The 24,893-nt window shown below is 48.0% G+C and overlaps 3 protein-coding genes across 6 annotated transcripts in view; 1 reads left to right on the plus strand and 2 right to left on the minus strand.

Moving 5' to 3' along the window:
* The window catches only part of nbeab (neurobeachin b), an 87,957-nt gene extending 81,237 nt beyond the window's left edge, over positions 1–6,720 (plus strand). Inside the window, 8 exon segments of the mRNA XM_037268787.1 lie at positions 453–630; positions 1,512–1,583; positions 1,692–1,847; positions 2,517–2,687; positions 4,209–4,310; positions 4,411–4,607; positions 4,691–4,842; positions 5,397–6,720. Coding sequence (XP_037124682.1) covers positions 453–630; positions 1,512–1,583; positions 1,692–1,847; positions 2,517–2,687; positions 4,209–4,310; positions 4,411–4,607; positions 4,691–4,842; positions 5,397–5,487 — 1,119 coding nt within the window. The 3' untranslated portion in view covers positions 5,488–6,720.
* A 35-nt stretch (positions 6,721–6,755) lies between these two features.
* Positions 6,756–16,543, minus strand: dclk1b (doublecortin-like kinase 1b). The gene is made up of 16 exons (XM_037268789.1): positions 16,352–16,543; positions 15,240–15,622; positions 14,777–15,126; positions 11,049–11,148; positions 10,857–10,973; positions 10,697–10,791; positions 10,480–10,567; positions 10,247–10,413; positions 10,018–10,137; positions 9,794–9,940; positions 9,164–9,297; positions 9,016–9,093; positions 8,857–8,953; positions 8,711–8,791; positions 8,521–8,640; positions 6,756–8,442 (listed from the first exon to the last, which is right to left on the minus strand). Exons 2-16 carry the CDS (start codon positions 15,598–15,600, stop codon positions 8,227–8,229), a joined length of 2,271 nt encoding a protein of 756 aa, XP_037124684.1. The 5' UTR covers positions 15,601–15,622; positions 16,352–16,543; the 3' UTR covers positions 6,756–8,226.
* A 204-nt stretch (positions 16,544–16,747) lies between these two features.
* On the minus strand, positions 16,748–21,086 carry spartb (spartin b). Of its 4 annotated transcripts, none has more exons than XM_037268792.1 (9): positions 21,015–21,086; positions 19,576–20,279; positions 19,205–19,402; positions 18,686–18,848; positions 18,374–18,568; positions 18,148–18,306; positions 17,960–18,050; positions 17,340–17,629; positions 16,748–17,278 (listed from the first exon to the last, which is right to left on the minus strand). In XM_037268792.1, exons 2-8 carry the CDS (start codon positions 20,272–20,274, stop codon positions 17,425–17,427), a joined length of 1,710 nt encoding a protein of 569 aa, XP_037124687.1. In that variant the 5' UTR covers positions 20,275–20,279; positions 21,015–21,086; the 3' UTR covers positions 16,748–17,278; positions 17,340–17,424. The 4 variants fall into 4 exon arrangements, with proteins under 4 accessions (XP_037124687.1, XP_037124685.1, XP_037124686.1 ...); XM_037268790.1 differs by lacking the exon at positions 21,015–21,086 and adding an exon at positions 20,646–20,845; XM_037268793.1 differs by lacking the exons at positions 16,748–17,278; positions 21,015–21,086 and adding an exon at positions 20,646–20,854 and having other exon boundaries at positions 17,512–17,840; positions 19,576–20,281.
* Positions 21,087–24,893: the final 3,807 nt, after the last annotated feature.

Here is a 24,893-nt window from a genome sequence, read left to right on the forward strand (position 1 = left end):
ATGTTATGCCCCCCCCCCCTTACAATTGAATGAATTTCATAACATGTGACATGCTTTTGTCCAATCACCCCAAAGATTAAGAATGATAGCACACCTTACATCAGAAGTGAGCAAAGGATAGCTCGAGGGCCATATTGGAATTATTTTTTTCTTTTATCTGTCAGATTTGTTGCCTGTTGATTTAAAAACAAATCATCATTAAATGGATGAGAAAAAAAAATCAACTATTTAAAATATACAATATTATTTTTATATATATAATATATATATATATATAATTAATATATCATTTTATAATATAAAATATTGATGGTAAGTGAGTAAAATGTGCAACAATGAGGAGCCTTGGCATCGTCTAACGGCGAGCTGTGTCTTGGTCGTCACGGCAACGTCGACACCCGGGTTCCGTCTCAAATGATAACTAAATTGCACACTACCTGGTGTCTTCTCAGAGTCCGCTGATGTTCAAGGACCAGCTGCAGCAAGACGTCATCATGGTGCTGAAGTTCCCGTCCAACTCGCCGGTGACGCACGTGGCCGCCAACACCCTGCCACATCTCGCCGTTCCGGCCGTGGTCACCGTCACGTGCAGTCGCCTCTTCGCCGTCAACCGATGGCACAACACGCTCGGTGAGTGGCGGGGCTCGCCCGTAAAAAAAAACACACCCGGGCAGGTGAAGAGTGTTTCCACATGTTGCCTCTTGCCGGCGTGTGAACTGCGGCGCCCCACTCTCGCCCCCTCCCCACCCCAGAACGGCGCCGCCACCTCCGGGTCAGGGGGCCAACGCAATGCTTGCTCGGAAATCAGGCCGAGGCTCCGGCGGCGCACATTCTCCTCACACTTCCCAGCTGTCAAAGTGGAAAACACGGAGAGAGGGAGGCTAGCGCCCTAATGAGGGCAGCTGCGGACCGCAGCCGGCCGCCATTTTGGGTAGAGAGGAAAGGCGCTTTGGCTCTGATGACAACACACACAACATTGGTTTTATTCCTGCCCGGAATAAATGTCTTCATTCATTTGGATGTTCACATCCAGTGGCCTTTCATCCCCTCCACACCAAAACTCACCTTCAACTCCCTCTGATGTGTTCACGGTGCTCTGTCCAATACAATTAAACCTTTGTGAACATGGCCTATGGTGCGTTCAGGGTCTTTGCTTTGGGGTTTTTAACTCTAGCCGCACTAGAGTCTAGCATAGTTTGTTAGCATTTGCATTATGTTGACTTAATTGTCAATTGCTGAATAATCAGCCCGTCTTTGGGAAATAGCATCGTTTGTTAGCATTTGCATTATGTTGACTTAATTGTCAATTGCTGAATAATCAGCCCGTCTTTGGGAAATAGCATCGTTTGTTAGCATTAGCATTATGTCCACTTAATTGAGAGTGGCAATAAACTGCTTGAATCTCTTTTTGGAAGTTTGCATCTCGAAAAGCTAAAGTACAGTCATAAAGTATTTGTACTGGTTTGCTTCCCATCACTCCAACTGGACCAAATGTGTCTTTTTTTTCCCAGGCCTCCGAGGAGCACCAGGATATTCCCTGGAGCAGGCTCATCATCTCCCAATCGAGATGGACCCGCTGATCGGTGAGTCCTTCTACTTATTCCGCCGATACGGGCGCCTCCTGAAACGTACATGCCGCTTGTAACGTCTGGTGTTGACACGTGTCGTGCGCGTGTCCTCCTTTGCCGCAGCCAACGGCGCTGCGAGCAACAAGCGTCAGATCACAGACTTAGTGGACCAGAGCATCCAGATCAGCACGCAATGCTTTGTGGTGACAGCTGACAACCGCTACATCCTGGCGTGCGGCTTCTGGGACAAGAGCTTCCGCGTGTACTCCTCCGAGACAGGTGGGGTGGGCGCACAAAAGGTGGGCGCGCTGGCGCGTGGATGACGTTGTCAATACTTTGGCGTGCCGTTCGTTCCCTGCGGAACACCCGCATCCTAATGCAGTACAGCTCGGCTATTCGTGAGGGGGACGACAGCTAATTGATGCCCCTCAAGCACTTTGAGACGTCACATCCACATTTTAATAACAACCCGGTAAGGAGGCAGTTTGAATAGAAGCGGACTGACGACGACAACGATGGGCCTAAAATCTTTTTTCTCCGAAAGTGCACTAGATGCGATTTCCCTTTGACGTAACGGGCATCTCCCAAACAAATTGTTTTGTTATCTTTCATGAAAACTGGTGACGCAAAAATCAAATCAAATTAGACAAATGACATTTTTCACGTTTAAAACTAGTGTGAAAATGTCCTTTGTTAGTTCATGTTGGCTGACAGAGTACTATATTTGAAGGTATCGGATACTCATTGAGCCTGACGATACCAGTCTCCGATACTCAAGATCTAAATCTTCTTAAGTCTTCCTTGGCAGTAGTTTGAGTAGAGCAAGACATGACATACAACAAAAAAGCAGACCGTAATAGTGTCGTTTTTCCCCCAAGGTATTTTAATCGCCGTATTTACGGACAGACATACGTCCGCCGTGTTGAACCCAACGTGTGTCCTGAGCAGGAAAGCTGACCCAGATCGTGTTTGGTCACTGGGACGTGGTGACGTGTCTGGCGCGCTCCGAGTCCTACATCGGGGGCGACTGCTACATCGTGTCGGGTTCCAGAGACGCCACTCTTCTTTTGTGGTACTGGAGCGGCAGGCATCACATCATCGGTGACAACCCCGTCAACGGTAAGTTGCTTTGTATTTTTTAATGGTGGTGGGGGGGTTCACACATTCCGGGCGCAAGTCCGGGTTTGATGAAGTTGACAGAAGCGGCAACGGCTAATTAAGAATTTCGGCTGAGCTGAGTCCAATTAGGCGAGGAGAGCTTGGCGTGTTTGTTGCAACGGGAAAAGAGAATTCCCCTGCCGCTCGCGCTGCTGCTTACCGAGCATCTTCAACACTCGCACAAATGTCTTCTTTAACAATTAAACGTGCACTACGGCAGATGTTTTGTTTTTCCAAATTGTCATTTGAACCCCTTTAGCGGAAAATTAAGACATCCAATTTAAAGCATTTTCCCATTTAAAGCATTTTCCCCAAAATTTTGTTTGAGTAGTCAGCGACGTAATTTGCTTTGAAATGTTTTTCTTATCTTTGTAAATGATGTATATTTTTTTAAAATGATGTGAAAGACATGATAAATAAAGCTACGATTAATTGAAGTGTTTTATTCTCATAGTTTGTTTTCTTCATTGTTTATGGTGTTAAAAATTGAACCCACATTTGTGCTTTGTGATTCGCAAATTTGCCAATTTGCCCAAACCATGTCTGTCTGACGTAATATAGCTTTGGCGCCATCTGGTGGCATCTTGCTGCAAAACTATGGGGAGGAGCTTGATTTAGTGTGTCCATAGCAAGAAATGAACAGCAAGAAACTTGGATTAGTGTCCTCTGTTGGCGTAGATAAGCAATTACACACCTTTTCTGGTCATTTTGAATTGAATTTTCATTTTCTGGTCTATTTCACGATTCATTCTACATGTTTCAAGCCGAATCCTCAATTTGGACTTAATCACTTGGCGCTCTCTGAGTTGAGGTCATGTGAATACAAAAAGGGGTCTGGATGTGTCAGATCCTTCAAATTGTGATTCTGATTCAATCAGCACCCCCCCTTCCAGCCTGACGCCACCACCAGGCGAGCGAGTTGCGTTGGTCCCCAGGGTGAAGGCGACCGAGGCGGGGAGATTGAATTTTTTTTGTCGGGCAGGTGAGCGGCTCCAGCTCCCTTGTTAGCTCCCCAGAGGCTTCCTGTGACACTTGTCCTCATCAAAGCCCCCCTCGCCCACCCCTACCCCCCACATCATCCTCAGAGCAGCTGCCTGCACTGACAGCACGGCTCAGGGTCCGGCGTGGTCTCCGTGGGACCACATCCATCACGGTCCAGCCGACTGGACCGCCGACGTGGCTATACCACCAACAGGGGGAGGCGGGTGCGGCGCTCAGCTTGTCACTCACGCATGTGACCGAAGGGATTAGCCCGAAAGAGTAGCATTAGCTTGTCTTCATGAGTGAAGCTGCGATGGTAGGACTCCGTGTTCGGATTTACCAAATGAGATTTGTCTCATTTCAGGCAATGTCCCCAGTGTGGTGTTGTATTTCTGAACGCCACTTGGGGGCGTACTTGCTCCCTATCCGCTGTGCTGCATGAGCCAGACATCACTTTCTTTCAGGTACATGCCATTCATTTGAGCGTGTGCCTTGTTGCAGGCGACTACCCGGCGCCACGAGCTGTCCTCACGGGTCACGACCAGGAAGTGGCGTGCGTGGCGGTGTGTGCTGAGCTGGGGCTGGTCATCAGCGGGGCCAAAGGTTTGCCAGCCTACATGTGCAGTTGCGATTTACTAAGTATAAAACACGTTTTTTCGTCTGCTAGCGCCACGCTAAGTAGCATTGGTGTGTGTGTTCCCAGACGGTCCGTGCCTGGTGCACACCATCACGGGGGACCTGCTGCGGGCGCTGGAGGCTCCCGAGAGCTGGCGGCAGCCGCGGCTCATCTCGGTGTCCAGCGAGGGCCACTGCATCGTCAACTACGAGCGCGGACGCTTCTGCAACTTCAGCGTCAACGGCAAGCTGCTGGCCCACATGGAGCTCCGCGACAGCACCAGGGTCAGCAGGCGGCCGCACAAAAAAACGAGGGCCGAGAAATTCACCTGGTTTTATTGAAGTGCAAAATGTTTTTTTGTGCGCAGGCCATGGTGCTGAGCAGCGACGGGCACAACCTGGCGACGGGCGGCGACAACGGCGTGGTCCAAGTGTGGCAGGCGTGCAGCCTCAAGCCGCTCTACGTGTACCCGGCCTGCGACGCCGCCGTCAGAGACATGGACCTGTCACATGACCAAAGGTCAGCAGAAAGTGGCCAAACACCGCCTTTTATTGATTGTTGTTTTTACGATCAAGATATTAGAAGAGAAAATAGCTATAAATCAACGTAGTGTCGCAACAAATACGTTGCCGGAGGATAAAGCACCATGGTGCCTGTTTGTGTCACACTTGTCAGTTTGACTTAGCAAAGGAGCGCCCTTAAAAGTGGAGACTTGTGCCCTGTAGCAAGTCAACTTGACACGAGCTTCTTTGTCAATTCAAAACTCTCCATTTTCACTTTGCTGTGATAAATGACCACACACACACACACTTGTGCACACACGCGCACTCGTGCGCATCAGGCAGTTCTGACCCCCGTGCGACAGTGCTGGGGGGTTCCCAGCGTGACGTCAAAGTGGGAGCCGTCCCTGAGGTCCGGAAGGCCACGTGGGGTCACATGTTATTATAAGAATATTTTAGGAGTCACGTTTGACCCCAACAGTATGTAAAAAAGGGCAGTCTTACAAAAATGTTATTTATTATTTTATTATATATTATTATTGTCTTGTATTTATTTATTTATGCTCCCCATAGGACTCTGATCACCGGGATGGCCTCAGGGAGTATCGTAGCATTCAACATCGACTTCAACCGCTGGCATTACGAGCACCAACACAGGTACTGATCCCCGACCCGGCGGACACTCTGGACCTGGACTGTGACTGTCCCCGATCTCGGTGGCCTTGAAAAGTGAAGCAAAGAACGGACGGGTTTGCGTTCAGCATGGACGTGCTTTCTGCTGGTTTCACGTCACCGGCCGCAGTTCAGGGAAGCCAACCAGAACGTGTAAATATGCAACAAAATGGTTCCTAGACTTGCTTGTCAACCAAACAAGACATGACGATGAATTGGTGGTTTTGGTTAAAGAAATCCTTTTAAGTCGGAACTCTTTATTTCTGTCAGCTTGTGCATTTTAAATATTCAGACACGGAACTGAACTGTTGGGAGTTTCCATCCTCGTGGGACGCACAGCTGGCCAAAGCAAATATAATTGGAGAGAGTCACAAGTATTTACAAGCCAGAAAATTGTTTTTGGGTCTTTTTCATTGCCCAGATGTGCTGAGGCCAAAATGGTGGCGCCCATTAACTCCTAAAAGGGGGAGAAAATCTTCCAACAGGTTCTCAACCTGGTGATTTTTTTTTACATGCAGACGCAGCCGCCATGTTGTCACTGACATTAGAACTCTCCTCTTGTTATTAACATTTACAAAACGAGATCAACATTTTTTAATCAAGAAAAGTTTTGAATCATATCATAATAAATGCATGTTTTGTTTGCCAGCTCAGCTAAATTGAGCGTCAACGTGTTTGTGTAATGTGCACATGCTGACGCTTTATTTGATTTTAATGTTTTTTGTTTTAAGTACATTTGTCCATTTCAAAAGTGCCGTGTGTGCTGGGAAGCAATATGAAACTTCAAAGGAACTGCGCAGTATTAACATGAAATTTCATAACAAATATGCAAATTGTTTCATGTTTTTTGGCAAACTTGCGAGAGGTGAGCGACAGCGGGAACGCAAGTTTTCACTTGTTTTCATTTGAGAATAATTTAATTTAAATTATATTAATTTGTTCACATTGTGAATGTTTTATATGTGCCATGATGCTTGGTTGACTTGTATTTATTTTTCTCAGTTGCATTTTTGATTTTTAAAAAAATGTCTGGGATGATGTCTTCGGTTGGTATTTAAGCAAACGTGTTTCAAAATGACTGAATTCATATTGCTGAAGGTTTTCTTTTCCGCGTGCTTATACTGCCCTCTACTGTCTGAACCTGTCACAGCAGGACTTCGCTTTCAAAAAGTCATGCAGCAATTGTTTGCCCACATCACTTGTATCCTTTTAATACGTTTAAATTAAAAAAAAGAGACATTTGTTTCGAGTCTTTTTTTTATCCTTTATTCCTGATCTTAAAAGACATGGGCGAGGAAAGTCATTCACAGACACATTTTCAGAACTTGGTTGTTTCATTTCACACTTGATGGGCGAGCAGGCACTCCGGACAGTGACCCAACAATTTGTATAAAGGAGCTCATCCATGTTGACATAATATTCTGACGGATTATGGATGTCGATAATAGTTACAGGCACATTCCTCTGTTGTTACATGACTGACGTTGCAGATCAAATGAAAAAACACATTTAAAAAAAGGACAAAGGTTTGGCCTATTTGATTTAGCCTTTGTTACTTGAACATTTCAGCAGCCCTTACAAAACAACATAGTGGCGTTGGATTTCTTCCAAGACAAACAAACGAGCCGCAGGACATTCATGGACACAAACATGGGATGGCACGGATGGATGGATGCAAGATGCGCGCGCACATGCACTTTACGCGCAGCCTCACCTTTGAAAAAAAAGTCTCGTTTGACCGGAAGTGCTGTGCTACATGCAGTCCGTCTAACTTCCGTTGTATTTTTCACGTTTTGTTTCATTCACTCGTCCCTTCCTTCAGACATTTTTATCGCTGTGCTTTTCGCGAGCCGACACTTCTAATTGCACTTTCAACTTGTGCTATTATAGTGCAATGCCACTTTCTGAACACTCGACACCGAGTTATTTAAAAAAAAAAAGCAGCATAGGTAACACCTGTGACAACTTTATAGCAGCAAATTCTTGGCTCCGTCCACTCGAAGGTTCAATTGAACATTATGCATCGGAACCCTCGATAGTGCAGCAACAGCTCGCTGAAAGTCACGTGAGATCATGCAGTTTGCCGTTCCTGCAGTACTCAATCTTGACCACGGGCGGGCGCCAGAGCGCTACCACTTTCTGTAGGCTAAAAGGCTGCAACAGGTGAGCGAGTAGATTGTTTGTTGTCTAACCTCAAACTTGTCAATTATAACTCGTTTTGAATTGTACAAATTGCGTGTGAATACTGAAGAGCTGACGCTGAAGTGATGAAATGCCTGAGCAGGAATTGAGTCCATTGTTCAACAGTGGAATGTGTGATTTAGTTGGAATGGTTTCAAGAAATGTGCAACGAGAAGGGACTTGCATTGCTAACGTTTGAGGGAAGTCTGCTAAACGGTTCCCTGGATGTCCCAAATGAAAGTTGGAATGGTTGGATAAGTTGCGGAATGGAGCTAGATGTCCATTTTTCTGAAATTGGTAGTCAAATGTGAAAGTAGAAATGTAAAAAAATGGACAAATCATGCTCGCAAAATAACTTTGTTACCCTCAGAGCCAAATTGCCCCAGTGAGCTTGCTAAAGCATGTTTTCTGAAAACATTCAAACATGACTTAAAAGGCAATGATGCCATTGGCAGAACCACGCGGTCCAATGCTCTTCAGCATTCGCACAATTTGGGAAAAAAAATACAATCGTGGCTCGTGGGGGCGCTCTTGAGTCAAGTCAATCCGCTCAGAACGGAGACACGGGTGAGCGCACAGTGTCGGCCGAACCCGGAGAATAGTCGTCCGACTCGGACGTGAAGTCGGCGGGGGACAGCGCGGGGGGGTTGGAGCCCACGGCGGGCGCTGAGGAGGAGACGGGAGGGCGAGCGCCGTGCGGGAAGTTGGCGTCGGGATGATGTTGTCGAGGACGGAACACTTGCTTCTCTTTGTCCAGCGGCGTGTTCTGTCACAGGAAGCAAACAAAGCAGGTCATTCAAAGGAACAATCTTTTGGTTCCTAAAATTAGCGTGTGCAGACTGACAGTGATGAGCATGACGCCCGCCGCCGTGCTGCTGCTACCGCACTTGGCTCCGGTGTAGAAGTTCTTCTTGATCCTCAAGGCCACCGGCAGCTGCTGTTGGTTCTCCGGCACGCCGTCCTCCTGTGAGAGCAAAGATGGGCCGCTTTGAGGAAGCGCGGCGACAGACGTGGCGTGGCGCGCGTGACCTTACGTTGACCCACGGGTGCTCCAGCACCTGCGCGGCTGACAGCCTTCGCTCCACGTCCACCTGCAGCATGCCACCGATGAGCTCCTGAACGCCACAGAGCGCGTTAGAGATGCTGCCACGTCCAGTTCCCCACCTGGCGCCGCACCCACCTTGGCAGAGTCCGACACGCCGTCCCAGTGCGGTGAAGGGAACTCCAGTTGAGCTTTCAGGATCTCTCGGAACAAAACGTCCTGATCCTCGCCGTCGCTGCGCAAACACGTAAACGTTCAGCTAAGTTCCATGACGGGCCAGGATGCAGGAGCACGTACCAGTTGAAAGGCGGGAAGCCACACAGCAGGATGTACGTGATAACACCCGCGGCCCAAATGTCCACCTTCAGTCCATACCTGGAATTGAACAGGAGACACCATGAGGGACACCAGCGCAATGGAGCAAAAGAAAAACAGCAGGCCTCACCCCTTCTCAGCCACGATCTCCGGCGCCACGTAGGTGGGCGTGCCGCACACGGTGTACAGGTAACCGTTGACGACGGTGGCCAGGCCGAAATCGCCCAGCTTCAGAGACTTGCTGCCGTCGTGGTGCTGGTAAACCTTTGCCCAAAAGCGCACAAGTTGCTCTCATTGATAAAGAAAGCTCCATTTCAAAGTTGGAAAATGCTCACCACCAGTAAATCTAAAAGGTTTGTTTTCCCCTGAAGAAAAATCATTTCTAATCTTTCCAAGGACAAAGACACATTTTGTTGAGAAAGATGTTTTTTGTTAAATTTGAAAAAGCCCAAGGCATACACTGGTGCAAGCAAGTGATGGCTTGTAATTGCCAACAGATGCCACAAGAGGGCAACCAAGGACTTGGTTTTATTAGTCAAGGTATGAAACTCCTCCCCTGACTTCAGTATGCTTCTTGGCCGCAAGAGGGCGCTTTTTTTCTACTTTAATACTTGACTATTCAGCACGGCTGTGGTCTGAGCACAAAAACAGTCACTAGGGAGTTTTCCAACTAAAATGAGAAATTAAAAAAATGTCAAAGAGTCAATTTAAAGGGGGTTGCTATGTTTTACAATGTTTTTTTCTCCGCATGTTTGCTTACCAGCAGGTTTTCAGGTTTGATGTCTCTGTGGACGATATTGAGGCCGTGCAGGTACTTGACGGCGCTGGCCAAGTTAAAGAGCATGCAGCCGGCGTCCCGCTCCGTGTACTTGTTGGACGAGGTGATGGCGTCAAACAGGTCGCCCCCCTGGCACAAACGCAGCAGAAGGCTTCAAAGTCTGCCCTTCAAGACAAACGTTGGCTATTGGTGAATCCATTTCCCACCTTGACCAGCTCCATGACCAGATAAATCTCATTGCCGGTGTCCATCTCTTCGATCAACAGGACGATGTTGGGATGTTTGACACGCCGAAGGATGGACACCTCACTCTGGATCATGTGCTCCTGCGCAGCACATAAAAGTCAAACAGACGCAAAAGCTCAGCTTCCAAAAGTCCTCACTCGTTCCCCTTTAAAGAGAAAGTCAAATCCAAAACGAAGAGATCATTTGCACCTTCCCCCTGCATTTCTCCTTGCTGATGATCTTGAGGGCGTATTCTCGTCCCGTGGCCCTCTCCACGCACTCTCGCACCACAGCAAAGTTGCCGCTGCCTAAAGTGCGGCCCACTTTGTAGCGCTCGGCGATGGATGCGGGGACAGACGACTCGTCCATGGGCTCGGCTAAGGGGGGAAGGGGTGTTCACAAAATCAGCTCGTTTCTTCTTGCAGTGAGGCGTCCGGCCTCACCTTCGCTGTTGGGTCCGTCGCCTTCGTCCATGGAGCTGCACACCTTGGTCGAGGCCAGCGAGAGGGACGAGCCGCTGTGCTGCGAGCCCTGACCACAACAATAAAAAGGAAACTAATGAGTCAGAAATTCAACATACTGCTGGTTTTGCAGAAATGATGACATCACTGACACCATTTTGGAATTTTGTGTATTGTTTATGATTTTTTTCGCCGCTACCTGGCGTCTCCTGTGACTGCCTGGACTGGTGGGAGACGGGCAAGGGGATTTCCCCGATCGAGGAGTGGACAGCTGACTGCCCGCAGTTCCGTTGGCTGTGGAAAATGAGCTTGTCAGCTTCCATCCTAAAAACTCAGTCACGGTGGCTTTGCCACCTCACCTGAGCCAGTTGACGAAGGTGATTTGCTCCTGCGAGACATTGCGCCACTTCTTGGAGAGCAACGACCGTGCACCGAGGGGAGCCGACTATATGAGGCCGACTTGGCCACTCTGCAATCTGAAAAAAAAAGAAATGCGACTTGAGCCAAGTGCGCTGCGCCAACCAAGTGCAGCAAAGCCAACCGGCACTTGCCATTTTCGTCTAAACTGAAGTCATCTTGGTAGCGGTACTTTTCAGGCCCACAAGCAAAAAAGATGTCGTCTTCCCCAAAAAAGTCCTGAAGGCACGTCACCTGCAAAACATGAATACACTCAAATAGAGGCTTTGCAGCTGACGTCATCAAGCTACCCACATTAGCTTGGCGGCCATCATGGCGGTCAACTTTTCAGTGCCGGTCAACGACTCACACACGCTTTCTTGTTATATCTGCTGCTATTTGAGCTTAAAAATGCCGGATACCTGCTGTGCTGTTGGATGTAGCAATAGACGAGGCGATAAACCAAATCTTAGCTTCTATAGATTTCCGGCGAACATGAAAAAACGTGATAAATGGATCGCGGATATTCGTCGTGAACGATGGAAACCTACGATTTACACAAGGATATGCAATGAGGACTTCATATCAGGTATGTAAACAAACTATTCACCCCTGATTTGTTTCACAAAATGTGAAATAATACAATATGGGATGATACAAATATGATTGTTGAAAATGCTGGGTGCATTTTTAGAAAGGCAGCAAGAGCAGCAAGGCAGGGAATGGGATGATTTCTTCAGTTCACCCCCCCGTTTTTATTTTGTGTTTATTTTTTCATGATGCTTGAAAACGTTATCAATGTAAATATTGAATTATATTTATTGGTTAAGTTTTCACGCCAATCAGATGTGGCATCATGCAAAAATAAACAAATAATAAAAATGGTAGCAACTTGAACAGACAGGTACAGTATCTGAATGATTTCACTCTATTCAGTTTTTTAATATGTCAAGTTATGAAATGCCATTACAAAACAAATCGACGAGGTAATTATAAATATCTGGATATGAGCGTTCAGGCAGGTCGGCTGTTGCAAAATGCTCGGGCGATTTTAGCATGCTTCTCGGTAAAAGGTACGGATCCGTTGTGCCAACAAGGTTCAACTTCTCTCTGTGACGATTCTTGGAGTCTTCATCCAAATGCCTAACTTCGTTGGATAGCAAATCAGCCATAATTCGGAAGAAATCGGTGAAAACGTAGCGCAGAAATCAGACAATCCATACAAACACGTAGGAACGAGCTGACTAGTTGACCGCCAAGATGGCGGCATAACACAAAATCACGTGATAAAACCACGTGACTGCAAAGCCTCTATACTGTACAAAGGAACTGCGTGGGGCCGTCATTCTTTTGTGTGCCACTAGAGGGCGCGTGCATACTCGTCGTGATTGCGCACTTGAAGGAAGAGCATTTCTCATAAAAGCTTGCAAATAGGTAAACAAATCTCTTAGTGCATGCAGCTGGTGCTTTCATTCAAATGAAGCTGACTCAGCAGTCATAAATAAATCAAAAGACACTCATGGCGTCCTGCCCTTCTCCTTAAAAGCTGATCTTGATACACTTAACCAAAGCTCTCATTTCCTTTCACCGGAAGAGCATCTCTGTCTGCGAGCTTAACACGCACGAGCAGTTAGTGCATAAGAATAATATCCTGACGTCATCAAGACTGGAGCGCGGCTTGAGCACAGCGGAGCGGACCCCCAGCAAGTCCGCCCCTCCTCCAAAACGCAGCGGGTGGGGAGCTTTAAGGATGACCGTTGCCAAGGAGACGTGGAGATAGTCGTGGGGTAAGACAAGATGAGGATGGAAGGAAGGAAGGAAGGAAGGAAGGCACGGCCGCCCTCCGCCCGCTAAACGCAAAAGCATCTCAGACACTTTGTCGTCAGCCGTTCATATTCTTTATGCGCATTTTGCAGCAGAAAATCGACTAAAACGGTTCCCTTCTGATGAAGAGAATCAGACGTTTTGTTTGAAGAGCTAAATATAAAGTAGAAAGTGCTGGAGAAGGACCAGAGTTTCTATTTTTACAACAGCGAACTGCGCATGCGCGACGGCCATGTTGCCTTCAGGTAAACGATTGAGCGGCGGCCGTGCAGGTGTGCGTACCAGAAGTTGCAAACCAGAAATGTCCTTAACAGACACCGCTGCCGTGAAAAACGTCCACGCCGCCTTCAAGCATGACAGCGGCAGTGATTGACAGTGAAACATGCAACAAATTATGACCCAAAAGCAACGACTGCCACGTCCGTGCAGGTACGTTGATCGTCTCCGTACACATGTCGGCCACTACACGGTGGAGACCTGCACTACCACTGCTGCTTCCATGAATACATCCATGCATGCATTAAAGTATCAGAGCTCCCTTTAAAAAAATGGACAGTACCTGCGTGCATAAAGGTCCCTTTTGGAAGAAATATTGTGCAACTCTGCCCTCGTATGCTCGTGTCTGTGTCACCGAGCCATTTTGTTAACAAAAGTAACTAAACCAAATGTTATGTATTCTTTAGTAGTAAATGAGCAAAAACCTTATATAACTTTTAATATCTTGCTAATAGGTGGAGAAAATGGGTCGCAAAAGAAAAGCCCCAACCCTAGGAAATGGAGTGAAAAGGAGGAAAATGTTGAGCCGTAACAAGACAACAAATGAATGTTGGCACAACGACAGCAATGGATGCCCCATCTGGACCTTTCATCGGTGTCAGGTAGGCGGCTGGTGGCCGGCCATGTTTGATAAAACCTTACAAAGAGCGTTGAGCGCAAATATTGCACCGTCTGTTATTGGGCCCAGCAACTCAGTCAGCCAGTCAGTCGATACGCATGAGAGTGTTGGGCGGGGGGAGGGGGAGGGAGGGATAGCAGACCCGATGGAGCTGCTGTGTCACTGAAATCAATACAACGCGACACAATCACCAGTGGCCTGGTTACACTTTTCCTCTCTTCCGACCTAAGCTTGCGTGTATTGCTGGCTGTGGCTTAAAGTTCCAATCCGCTCCGTTCATGCTCAGGCCCAACAGTCGTTAAAGAAAAATCTATTTCATATTTATTTGCCATTAGAAGCCATTTAGCCCGACAACTCGGCTTGCCAAATGACACGAGGGGGTTGTTTGCTCGCGGTGCCATCCGAGAACTATTGCCACCCGGAAGTGCGTGTGACGTCACGGGGGAACGCTGGAAACCGGGATGAGGTGCCGTCGTGCGCTCCCTCGTGCTGCCGCCGCCGCCGCCGCCGCCGCCGCATCACATAGCACTCTAGCGCACGCGCGCTACCATAGTACGCAGTCGCAGCCCCGACCGACATGGCTGCCTGCAGCAGCACTCTGCAGCAGTTCCTTAGCAACCGGCTCAGGAAAGCACATCGCCATGGAAACCAGAGACACCATCAGAGGGGAGGGGAGGGGAGGGAAGGGAAGGGGAAGGGTGGCCACAGTCATTAGATTTTTGTCATATGGTCAAGGCTGGTGAGCAGCAATCTGTCTGTCTGTCTGTCCATCTAGCTAGCTAGCTCGCTTGCTAACTATTTGTCCGTCTGTCCGTTGATGTGGAGAACACGAGAGCCGAGTCACTAAATAGAATTGATCAGCTGCTGTTGTGTTAGCAGATGCATCCATCTAACTGGGCTTGCATAAGAAGCACATTAGAGAGTCCGGGAAAATCCCATTTGGCCTTCCCAATGGATCGAAAGTAGTCGTATCTGTTTTCCGATACCAACTTTGCGATACGAGATTGTCGGCATCTGGCCAAAACCTCCTGTGTCCACATTTGGTACATTTCTCCTCTTTCCACAAATCGACACTATTCCTCAAAATCCCACTCGACTTTCAATTGTCCGATCCATATTTCAAAATAATAACATCGATTCTCCATATCGGCGGAAGCTACGTACCGTCTTGCCGTCCACCGTGAAGAGCCTTTTGACGGTGCCGCTGTCCAGTTTGATGGCGTCCGTGATGTCTGTCATGACCTGCTCGAAGGAGTGCGCCGTCTTCTTGTTGAGCAGCACGCGCACGGCCTTACGGGGCTTGACGCCGCTGCGCACGATGGTGACCAGCTTGGGTTTGATGAAGTCCTTGCTCTCCCGGGTTTCCGGCGAGCCGGCCCGCCCGCTGCCGAGGGACGGCGGGTCGCGGGGGGATCCCGCCGCCGTCCTGGCGCCGGCAGACCAGTTGGGGTTGACGTTCCTGGTGTAGTCCACCTTCTTGTATGGCTCGAAGGAGGCACACACGTAGCTTTCTCCTATAAAAGTGTTCATGACACGTTAAAGTGGCAGGCACTCGAAAAGTTCTAATCGGCCCATCGATGAATTGTAATCAGAACAGCAGAGTTGGACTCTGAACGCGGCGGCGTACCTTCTAGCAGCTGCTCCATGCTGGCGACCCTCGTCATCCCATCGACGGAGTATATGGTCCGAACCCCCTGAGGCAGGTTGACGTTATCCGAGAGCGCTCGCGTCAGATCGGCTAGCAGCGCGTCCAGGGAGCGGAACCTGTCCTGCGAAATGGCGTACACGATCCCTTGGAAGTAGCGGTCGCCGTTGCGGTAGAAGCGAACCTTCTTGGCCTTCTTCTCCGAACTCAGCGCCTGCAGCGTCCTGGTTCGGTACAAACTGCAGTGGGCGCTGTGAGTGGGGCTGGGCAACCCGTTGCCCCTGGAGCCCCGGCGGGCGTAACGCTGCGCCTTGTCGCGCTCATCAAAGTGCTCCAGCTCCATGTTTGAGCCTTCTTTTCACGCCCTGATAAAGACACAGCAAACAAGGCCTTTGATTTTTTGAAAGGGCAACGACGGGCGGGCGCTGATGTAACTACGAAAGCACGCCATACGCCTTTGCGCGTGCAATTAGGGCGTCTACTAAAACCCCTCAAACTCGAACACCGCGACTCTGTACTTTTGTAATTGACGTGGCATTGCTCCCTCCAGACCGCCAGGGGGCAGTGCTCAAGGTAGGGGATGAATAAAATCAAAGTAAGACAATGCAAGTGTGAAATTAGACTGCTCTTTTTTGCTGTCGTTATCAAAAATCTGCCTCCCCCGCCCCCTCAATATAGGCTAATTTCAACGAGCCTTAGAGAATAGATTGATAAGTGTGCTGTAATTGTTGATCCTTGATGCATGCTGCTAAATCAACATGGATATGTTAGGAAGAGAACTAGAAACGTTTTTTTCAATTTTGCTGCACGAATCATTGAACATCAGAGGGGGGCCTCTTCAACCATGCTGCTCGGACACATAAAGAACACGTCACACCCATCCCGTCCCATCCCATGCATCCATCCATCCCATGCTGCATGTTTAGACACCTTCTGCAAGCATTTCTTTCTTCCATTCTTTTTGAAAGAATGAATACGCTAACAATGCAGCAGCATATGCACGTCGAAAAAAAACGGCTTCAGTAATTTGCTTTCTTGCAAGACGGAAAGAATACTGCAATGGCGAGCCATTGGATTGAATTGCTCCTTCCTACCTTTGAGATGTGAGCAGAAGCGTGTCAAGGTTGAAAGTTGCGCTCAGATGCATTTGATGTCAGACGGAGTCAGTGTCCCTTTGTTGCTTGCGTGTGCTGGCTGCCTGGCTGCTCGCTCGCTCGGAGGCAGGGCTGGAGCCGGTGTCCTCCTCCACCCTGCTGCGCCCCCTCCCCCTTCCTCCCCCCTTTCCTCCACCTGCTACCACCTCCCTTCTCGGCCATTGCACTGCGGTGGTGCTCACCGGACTTGCGCTCGTGCAGGCGCTATCGGTCAAATCGGGAGTCAGCAGCTTTTTTTTTTTTTTTTTTTAACTCAAGTCACTTCACAATATTAACTAGCAGTTTAATAAACATAAAAAAGAATGCTAATATTGTTAGCATAAATAATGATACTCATTGTCAAGATGCTTAGTATATTTAATAAATTTCACATAAATTAGGAAATATAACCTTCATTTCTGTACATCTCTTTTTAAATAACCCTTGTACAACATTCCTTGAGAGTCACAATGTCCTGGGACCAAGGTGATGTTTTTATTTCATTACGCCCAGTTGGCTGGGAAAGGCACAATCCACTTATCGTCACCCCCCCACCCCCCCAAAAAAGCCATAATTTGCTGACTTGGTAATTTGAAGTTGGCGAGCAAACCTTGTGAAAGATTTTCTCAAACACTCGAGCAGCATTCCATGTTTTAGACACACCTTATATTGTCGACACTTTGAAATAACGACGGCTTATCAAATCATCAACATTCACAATAAGCCGTTATGCACTTTCAACATTAATATTGACTCAAAATGGCTACTAGCTTCGCATCTTTGGTTGAAAAAGATCCATTTTGGATTGCTTCAAGATATTACACACAGTAGTTGCGGCACAGTGGTCAGTAGTTTAACCAATGATTATAGAAAACTATCCAATATATATTACGTCATATTTATTTCACAGAATAAACTCTATAGGTAACATCAAAGTCCCGTTAGTTATGTTAAGTCATTAGTAGTCCACATCAAAAATAGGAATCAATCTAGAATTTGTTTCAAGGCAAGAGAGTAGGCGTGTACGGCTCGGGCTATTTGCTGGCTTTCTCTACTTGTTTGTGCGTGTCGGCGCCGTCCTGAAGCTTGTAGTCCTCCAGGATGGTTCGCGCCGTTTGCTTGCCCGTCCGCTTAACCACCGCTTTGACGCCCAGGTTGTCGATGTTGAAGGCGGCCACGCCCACGTTGATGGCCGAGTTGACGGCGTTGTCTGTGGCCTGCCCGGCCACCGCGCCGTACCTTGGGGGGGGTGGGGGGGGACGAGGTGGGTTGGAAGGCCAGAGGAATTATTGTGCAAAGATGGCATGCCGAGAATGATGGAGCAAAAAGGCTGCGAGAAGAACGTTTCATTTCAAGCGTGATTTGGAATAGAGTAGACAGGCTGGTGTCAGTAGTGCAAAGTGTTAAAACACATTTTGACAATCATCAAAGGGTTTGAAGACCCCGAAATCTGCAAAGCAAATTGAAGGGTGGGAAAAGGCGAGAGCCACACGCGTAAAAACACACACACACACACACACGCAGTCACGTAGCTGCAAGCACAACGGGACGAGGAAGCCACCTACGTACTTGTGTTTCACCGTGGTGACCGTCTCGGACGCGACGCTCGTCGTGATGTTCTTGGCCGCCACTTCCAAACCTGTCCACATGGTGGCAAACCCTGGCCGACAGAGGAAATTAAAAGTAAAAAGCAAGCTCACTCGTGAAAACTCATTTGGATGTGACATTTAAATGCCGACGTGCGGGCATGTTGCTACCTTGCACTCCGCTGGCGGCCACCACCATTGCCCCGTCGATGTTGGAGCGCCCGTCCTTGTCTTTGCGCAAGGACTCGGGCACCAGCTTGCCTCCGTGCTTCTTGACGTGCGGCGCCAGTTCCCGCCCCACACGGCCAGCCACGGCGCACACGCCGTCCACTGCGGTGACACAACGGTCAGTGGAGGAAAAATAAAGAAAAAAAAATAAAGTGCTGAGCGCGCTCACCTAGAAATTGGCTGACTTTGACGGCGCCGCCGGTGGCCTGCTTGGCCACGTGGAGGCCTTTGCTGACGGTGGGGCTGACGTGAGCCGGCTTGTCGTCAGGCGTGATGTGCTCTCGCAGCTTGGACGCCCCCTTGTGGATGGCCTTGCCCGTCAACTCGGCTCCTTTGACCAGACCCCAGCTCAGCCAGCTTGCGCCTAGGTGTCACAAAATTCTTTTCGTCATAAAAGATATTAATAATACAAATTATGATGAGTCATCATTTTTGCCCTTGTGGAATTGATTGTGTTGGAGCTTTCCCGCAGCGGGCTGACCTGTCAGTATCCCGTGGGCCACCTTCTCGCTCCACTCAGGCAAATTCTTGTCATCCTCTGCGGCCGCCGCCGCCGCTGTATCCTCCTGGCTCGGCTCCTCGCCGGGCACGGGGATGGACACTTTGTTGCTCAGATTCACGTGCTCGGCGGCCTCGTCTTCATCCTGATGAAACAAACACATGACACGGGCTAAATCCTCAAGACGGAGCAAGGCTCGTCTGCTCGTCACTGCTCACAAAGCTGCGATTGTTTACAAATAAGAGAGCTTCCCTTTGTGCCTAAAGGCTCAGTTCCGCTTTTTGAGGGAAGAGAAAAATGTCCGTTCGCCGACATGGAAGCGGCTCCATGGAAGCCTTGAACGGAAAACGACCTTGTGCGGCGGCCAAGGCTCTCGACTCGTTCACACGGCCGACAATAAGAGCATTAGCGCAGTTTAAGCGCTCAAATCCCGACATCGCTGAGGCAGAGCGAGTGAGGCCGGCTCGCAACTCTTGTTTTTGCGCCAGCTCAAACTATTACCTGTACTCTGAGGTCGGTCAGCTGAGCCAGTAGATCCCGAAACAGCTCTCGGTCAGCGGCGGGCAACTCCGCCGATAGGACCACGCCTACAAAGTGCCCCGGCGTGGGCGCCATCATGTCGGGGAACATGAAGACGCCGGTGTTGCACAGCAAGGCCGGCGAGTTTGCCGCCATGAGCGGGTACAGCCAGTCGCACACCTGCCAATACGTCATGACAAGTATTACAGCACATATTGATTTATTTCCGTCGCTTCAAAGTCTAAAGTCATTTCGTGACTTAATCACATCATAGGGAGACAGCTCACATGACTGACTGATTGCAGCCCTCATGACCTTTCATGTCCGCTCCCATATTTCAGGCTCTGAATTACCTCCAGAAACGCCGGTGGTCTACCGGGGCAATCATCGGTGAACTTGATCAGCCGCAGGTAGCCCGGGTACGACGGGGCGCTCACGTGCCCCTCTGGGCTCACAAAGAATATCTGCACCCCTTGCGGGATGCACAGCAGCTCCTCCGCATCCTCGCCCATGCTCTGCGGGGTCGATGCGGCGCTGGACGTGCGACTGTAAAAATCGTCACCCACCAGCGACAGTTCGCCCGACTCGGTCCCGTACGAGATGGAGAGGTGGCCGTCCGCCACCTGCGGGGAGTACGCCGGGGGCTGCTCCCCGAGAGCCACGGCGCCGCATGCGGGCGTACCTCCGTGGGGGGGGTTAACTTGCTCATCTCGGGCAGGGAGTCGCGGGTAGGCGCCGGCGTGCTCGGCGCCGGCGGCAGTCTCCAACACGGCGAGGCGTGTGGTGATGTTGTCCAGGGTCTCCTGCATCTTTCGTTGCATCTCCCGGGCCGACTCCCAGGAGCTGCCCGCGCACTCAGCCCCTTGAGACGGCACGCTGATGGCCCTGAGGAGGTGCTTCCGCCCCTTCCTGTAGAGCTCCAGGGCCTGATGCTTGTCTCCGGCTTCGTCGGCCATCAGCGCCTTGTTGATGCACTCAAAGGCCTTCTTGTAGCCGTCTTTGATCACCTCCAGTCTGGCGTGGTCAAATGCATCCTCTGTCCCCTTCTCCATGTCCTCTGAGAGAAGGCATTTGGGTCATAATTGGATTAGAACATAGACACCAGTCACAACGTTTTCCATGTACAAAAGCAAAGACGAGGAACATTAAGCACTCTAGTGTATTTTTTTTTGTCGTGTATGCAAAACTAGCAAACAAGACCTATTTGACAGTTAGAGTACTATATTTTATTGAATTGATGACGTATCCAAACTTGTCAAACTAATTCATATGCCAGCGCCTTTAATCTTACAATATAACATTTGAACGATAAACATTTCGTCTGCGCGATTTCAGGACTTTTAACTACGTGGGATTATCTGACACTTCTGTCGCCAGCCAGTTAGCTTTAGCTCCCCGTTAGGTCGTAACAGCGTTAACTTACCGCTTAATGTAGCAGCCGGTCGGCTAAACCGCGCGGCTAACGTTTTAACGGGCTCCACAAAACCACTCCCCGGGGCTTTAAGTGACTATGTATGGAGCCGACGCAACAACAATTCAATCAAAAGCCGCGGTGACGCAACTTGAACTGTGGAGCGACACCGTGCGCCACCGTTTTGTCTTTTATTGTGAAGGTTTCGTTCATACCGGAAATGGCAGCGCTGTAGCTCAAAAGCACTTTTATTGTTAAAGTACTTCCTTTGATTCCGCTCTTAAATTGCCCATAAACGTTTTATAATTATGACATTATGACTTGGTGCCTGATTATTAGCAATTCCGGTCTAGTAAAGTCAGCGAAAAACAACGAGCATACCTTTTAATCTGAAGTTTACTAACCAGAAGTCGACGCTCGCTTGGTGACAGTGACGCTCCTTTAACTACTAAAAATCAATGCCGTTTCCTGGCTTTCACCACGAGATGGCAGTAAACAAATACTTGTTAGTGTACGTACACGTACAAGATGACTGTATTAACGTTCAACGCCCGCAGGGGTCGCCAAATCTGAACTCAAATGCAAAATAATGTACGTCTGGTTGTTTTCTTTCCCCTTGAACCAAAGCAATTTATTACCCTTGTATATTTCCAGAATTATGCATGGAAGCGATTAGGTATACGTATAATGATCATGATGTTATTTATGACCAGCATTGTAGCCAGCGAATCCTCGTTGTAAAAAACGTGTTTGTGATTAAAAGCGGCCCATAAATCCTGTTATCATTTCTTTGCCTTTCAATTTTTTTTTTACTAATGCCAACTCACTATGGAAAACCTTTCTTCATTAGAATCTTAACCACGTTTACAAAACACGCACATGTTGAGCTGGACCCGTATTTGAACAATAAAGCATTGATTTTGTTTAGAAATAACCTCTGAAAATATATTTACTGCCTGTTATATCTTTTAAGACCGTTTGTAAATAATGCCTAATGCAAATGACGTCCGCTATCCATAGGCTGAGCTGTCTGAAACCAACCCACAATTTGTGAACAGCTGTATTCAAACACACAAGGAGGTGGAGGGCCTCTCTCATGGTGATTTCTGATGCTAGCGCTCCGTTATTGTTGCCCGTTGAAAGAGAGCGACCGCCGCCGCGGGTGCTCCTAAGCAAATATCTTCTGGAATGACCCGATGAGGAATAAGCGATCATTGCGGTGACACCTTTCTAATTGCGCACACATGCTCGCTCAAAAGCAGCGGTGGAGAGACGTTTTCATTTGATTCAAAAAGTGGTTCATATCAGAAGTCTATCGCCAAAAACCATCTGATATTTGAAGAGTGACACGGTCACCCTCGTAAATATTTCTGGCGGTTTTACGGGACAGATCAGTAAGGGGGCCGCCGGAAGATAAATGTCAGGAAAGAAGAAGAACATCAAACTGTCTTGATGCTGGATTCTGTTTTCAATTTTGGCCTTTTCAAATTGGCATTGCGATGTCCGACAAGTTGAACACTCATGCACGAGGAATCGCCAGATAATACAAACCACCACACTTTCATTAATAAGCCAGTAGAAAATCAGAAAAACACTTTCATGGTCATAAAAATTAATTCCGAGTTGGCAATTTGAATAAACATAACAGTAGGGGAATGAAAGTGACATGGAATTTTGCACGCCACAATGATGTCATTGCGCTAAGTCTGTCAGTTTAAATGAAAGTGATTCGAGTAGACAAAGTAAGGTGGTGGCAAGAAGCATCTTAAAATGGAAACAAGGGGAGAATTAAAAATGAGAACGTCTCTGGGGTTTAAAGTGTTAAATGGGCTTCCACAGCTAAGAGCAAGAGAAAAAAAAAAGAGAGGTAAGTGTCCTCTTTCCCGCAGTGAAGATGCTAACACACACACACACACACACACGTGCCAAAAGTAGTCATGTGATTGAACGGCGCTGCTGGACGCACAAACAGCATTTTCCTTTCACCGATCCAACTTTGTCCTCACACTTGACTTCCCACGTTTGCGCATTTATTCCAGCAGAAAATTCGTGGAAGAGAAATGCTTTCGCTGGTGACAAAATCAAAACAAAGACGCTAGTAGATGATAATCAGGATGTAAAATTCAGAATGTTGACGCTATTTGAAAGCCTACTCATAGTTTGAAATCTTGGTCATTTAAAATGTTCAAAATTAGGGATGGTCGAAATCTGAATGACTTGCTTCAAAACATTGACAGGCCGCTCAAAAAAAAATCTGTTTGGACTTCAGAACCCCAATCACAAGCCGTGAAAAAGTCCCGTTGCGTAGTAAACGTTTTACGATGGCCGACGTTTGACCCTTTAAGATAATTGATGCTTAATCAAAACAAATTGCAATTTGACGCATTGTGTTCCGCTTTAGTTCCACCTCCCTGTTACGATAAAATCTAAAGATGTTCCGAATCAAAGTGTGACGTCAAGTCGAGTATAAATCTCACAGACCCCGGGGGAGGGAATACATAAACCCACAAGAACAATGTCGACAAAATGGAACTTAAAGGAACATGTGTCCAATGTGACGTATATGTAATTGGGATTGTAAAAGTCGGCCGACAAAGAGAAAGCAACTTTTGTCAGTGTCTGGCCAGTAAAACTGTCCCTATTTTTGTGTGATTTATGAGCAAGTTCCCCAGATGAAACCCGGCCGGCTCTTCTGTCTGGAAAAACGCTTTGTCCCCACGCTCACCCACCGTCACGCAAAAGCAAAAGTCCAACTCAGATCAAGCAGTTATACAGGGACGGACAGGCTGCGTGTAAAAAGTCAAAAAAGAGGATCAATCACACAAATGTCGAAACGCAAGTATGGTTGTCGGAAATATTGAGATGTGCCCCCAACGGCAACACTTGTGCGGCTTTTGCCTTTTTCCTAAAATTGTGCCTCCTGATACCAAGCACCCAGTTTTGCTCTGTATTTGACAAAATATGGAGAAATGATCGCTGTGCAAGCCACTTCATAAAAAGAACCTGCTTGGCAGATGAACAATTTGACGACGTAATAAAAATGGCTATCATACAGGTGTTATTTATTTTTTATTCTTTTTATATGTAAAAATAGATGTAATAAAATACAGGTGTTACTATGTTATTCATTTTTGTATCGATTTATTTAATCCAAATATTCAAATATAATGAATATAATAATTATAATAAACCGCTTGTATGGACTTGAGCCAAATAAGCTCAGAACTTGATTAAAGTCAAGTGATTTGTTCTCGACATAATTCCCGAGCGACGCCAAGACGCCGCTTGTCCGGACACATCGTGAGCAAAATGGAAAGAATTTGTCTTCCCGTGCCGTTATCTCCAGGCTGCGAATTTCACGCTTAAGATCACACACACACACACACGTGTCACGCAAGAATGCGCCATATAGGCCAGTCGTCCATGCGGAAAGAAATGAATTAACCGGCGGCCGGGACCTTTTGCCGGGGTCATGCAGGCTTCACCCCGTGATGTCATCACAGCGGAAGCGCCTTGTTGTGCTGCAGTAGCAGGACGCGCGCGCGCGCACACACTTTCCAACAACTTTGAATTCTGTCCACTCTATCGTATCTCAGATCGTCTAATAATAGTGCTTCGGAGTCGTCAGTTAAACTTGACTTACTTTTAAAAAGCCCATTTTTGAGGCTGCACAAAGCAGCCAGCCAAAGAACCGTTTCCAAGGCACGGACGGCGGCGGCGGCGGCTTTTATGGAGATGGAAAATGAAGTCCGGCAATTATTTTCCTGCTGTTTCTCATTAGAACCTATACGCTTGCCGCCGAAATCCCGGCGCTGAGCTTTCCGTGTTTTCCTCGATGTTTTCCTCGACACGCAGTCCACCTCGCATGAGCTTTGACTGTTTGAGAATGTTTGAATCTGTCAAGGTGCCCCTTGATTCTTCTCGTTGCTTTAATTTGGAGAGCGGATGACGGCGCAGGTGTCTTTGGACAGCCAGGTCGCACACTTCATCAAGAGAAAACACAACTGTTATGTTCTGGGCTTTACAACTAATAGTCATGACTGGCAGCTGCAGTGGTGAGTGTTTTGGCAACGGAAAAAGAAAAAAAAAACAGCTCAGACACACGCTGATATATTCCTAAGTGTTGAGTACAGATCTTCTGTGGGGACAGAAGGATGGATGGATGGATGGATGGATGGATGGACGGACGGACGGACGGACGGACGGACGGACGGACGGACGGATAATATGCGTATTTTTTGTATGATTGACTAAACTGCA

Source organism: Syngnathus acus, chromosome 13 (genome assembly GCF_901709675.1).
Source record: "Syngnathus acus chromosome 13, fSynAcu1.2, whole genome shotgun sequence".
Lineage (NCBI taxonomy): Eukaryota > Metazoa > Chordata > Actinopteri > Syngnathiformes > Syngnathidae > Syngnathus > Syngnathus acus.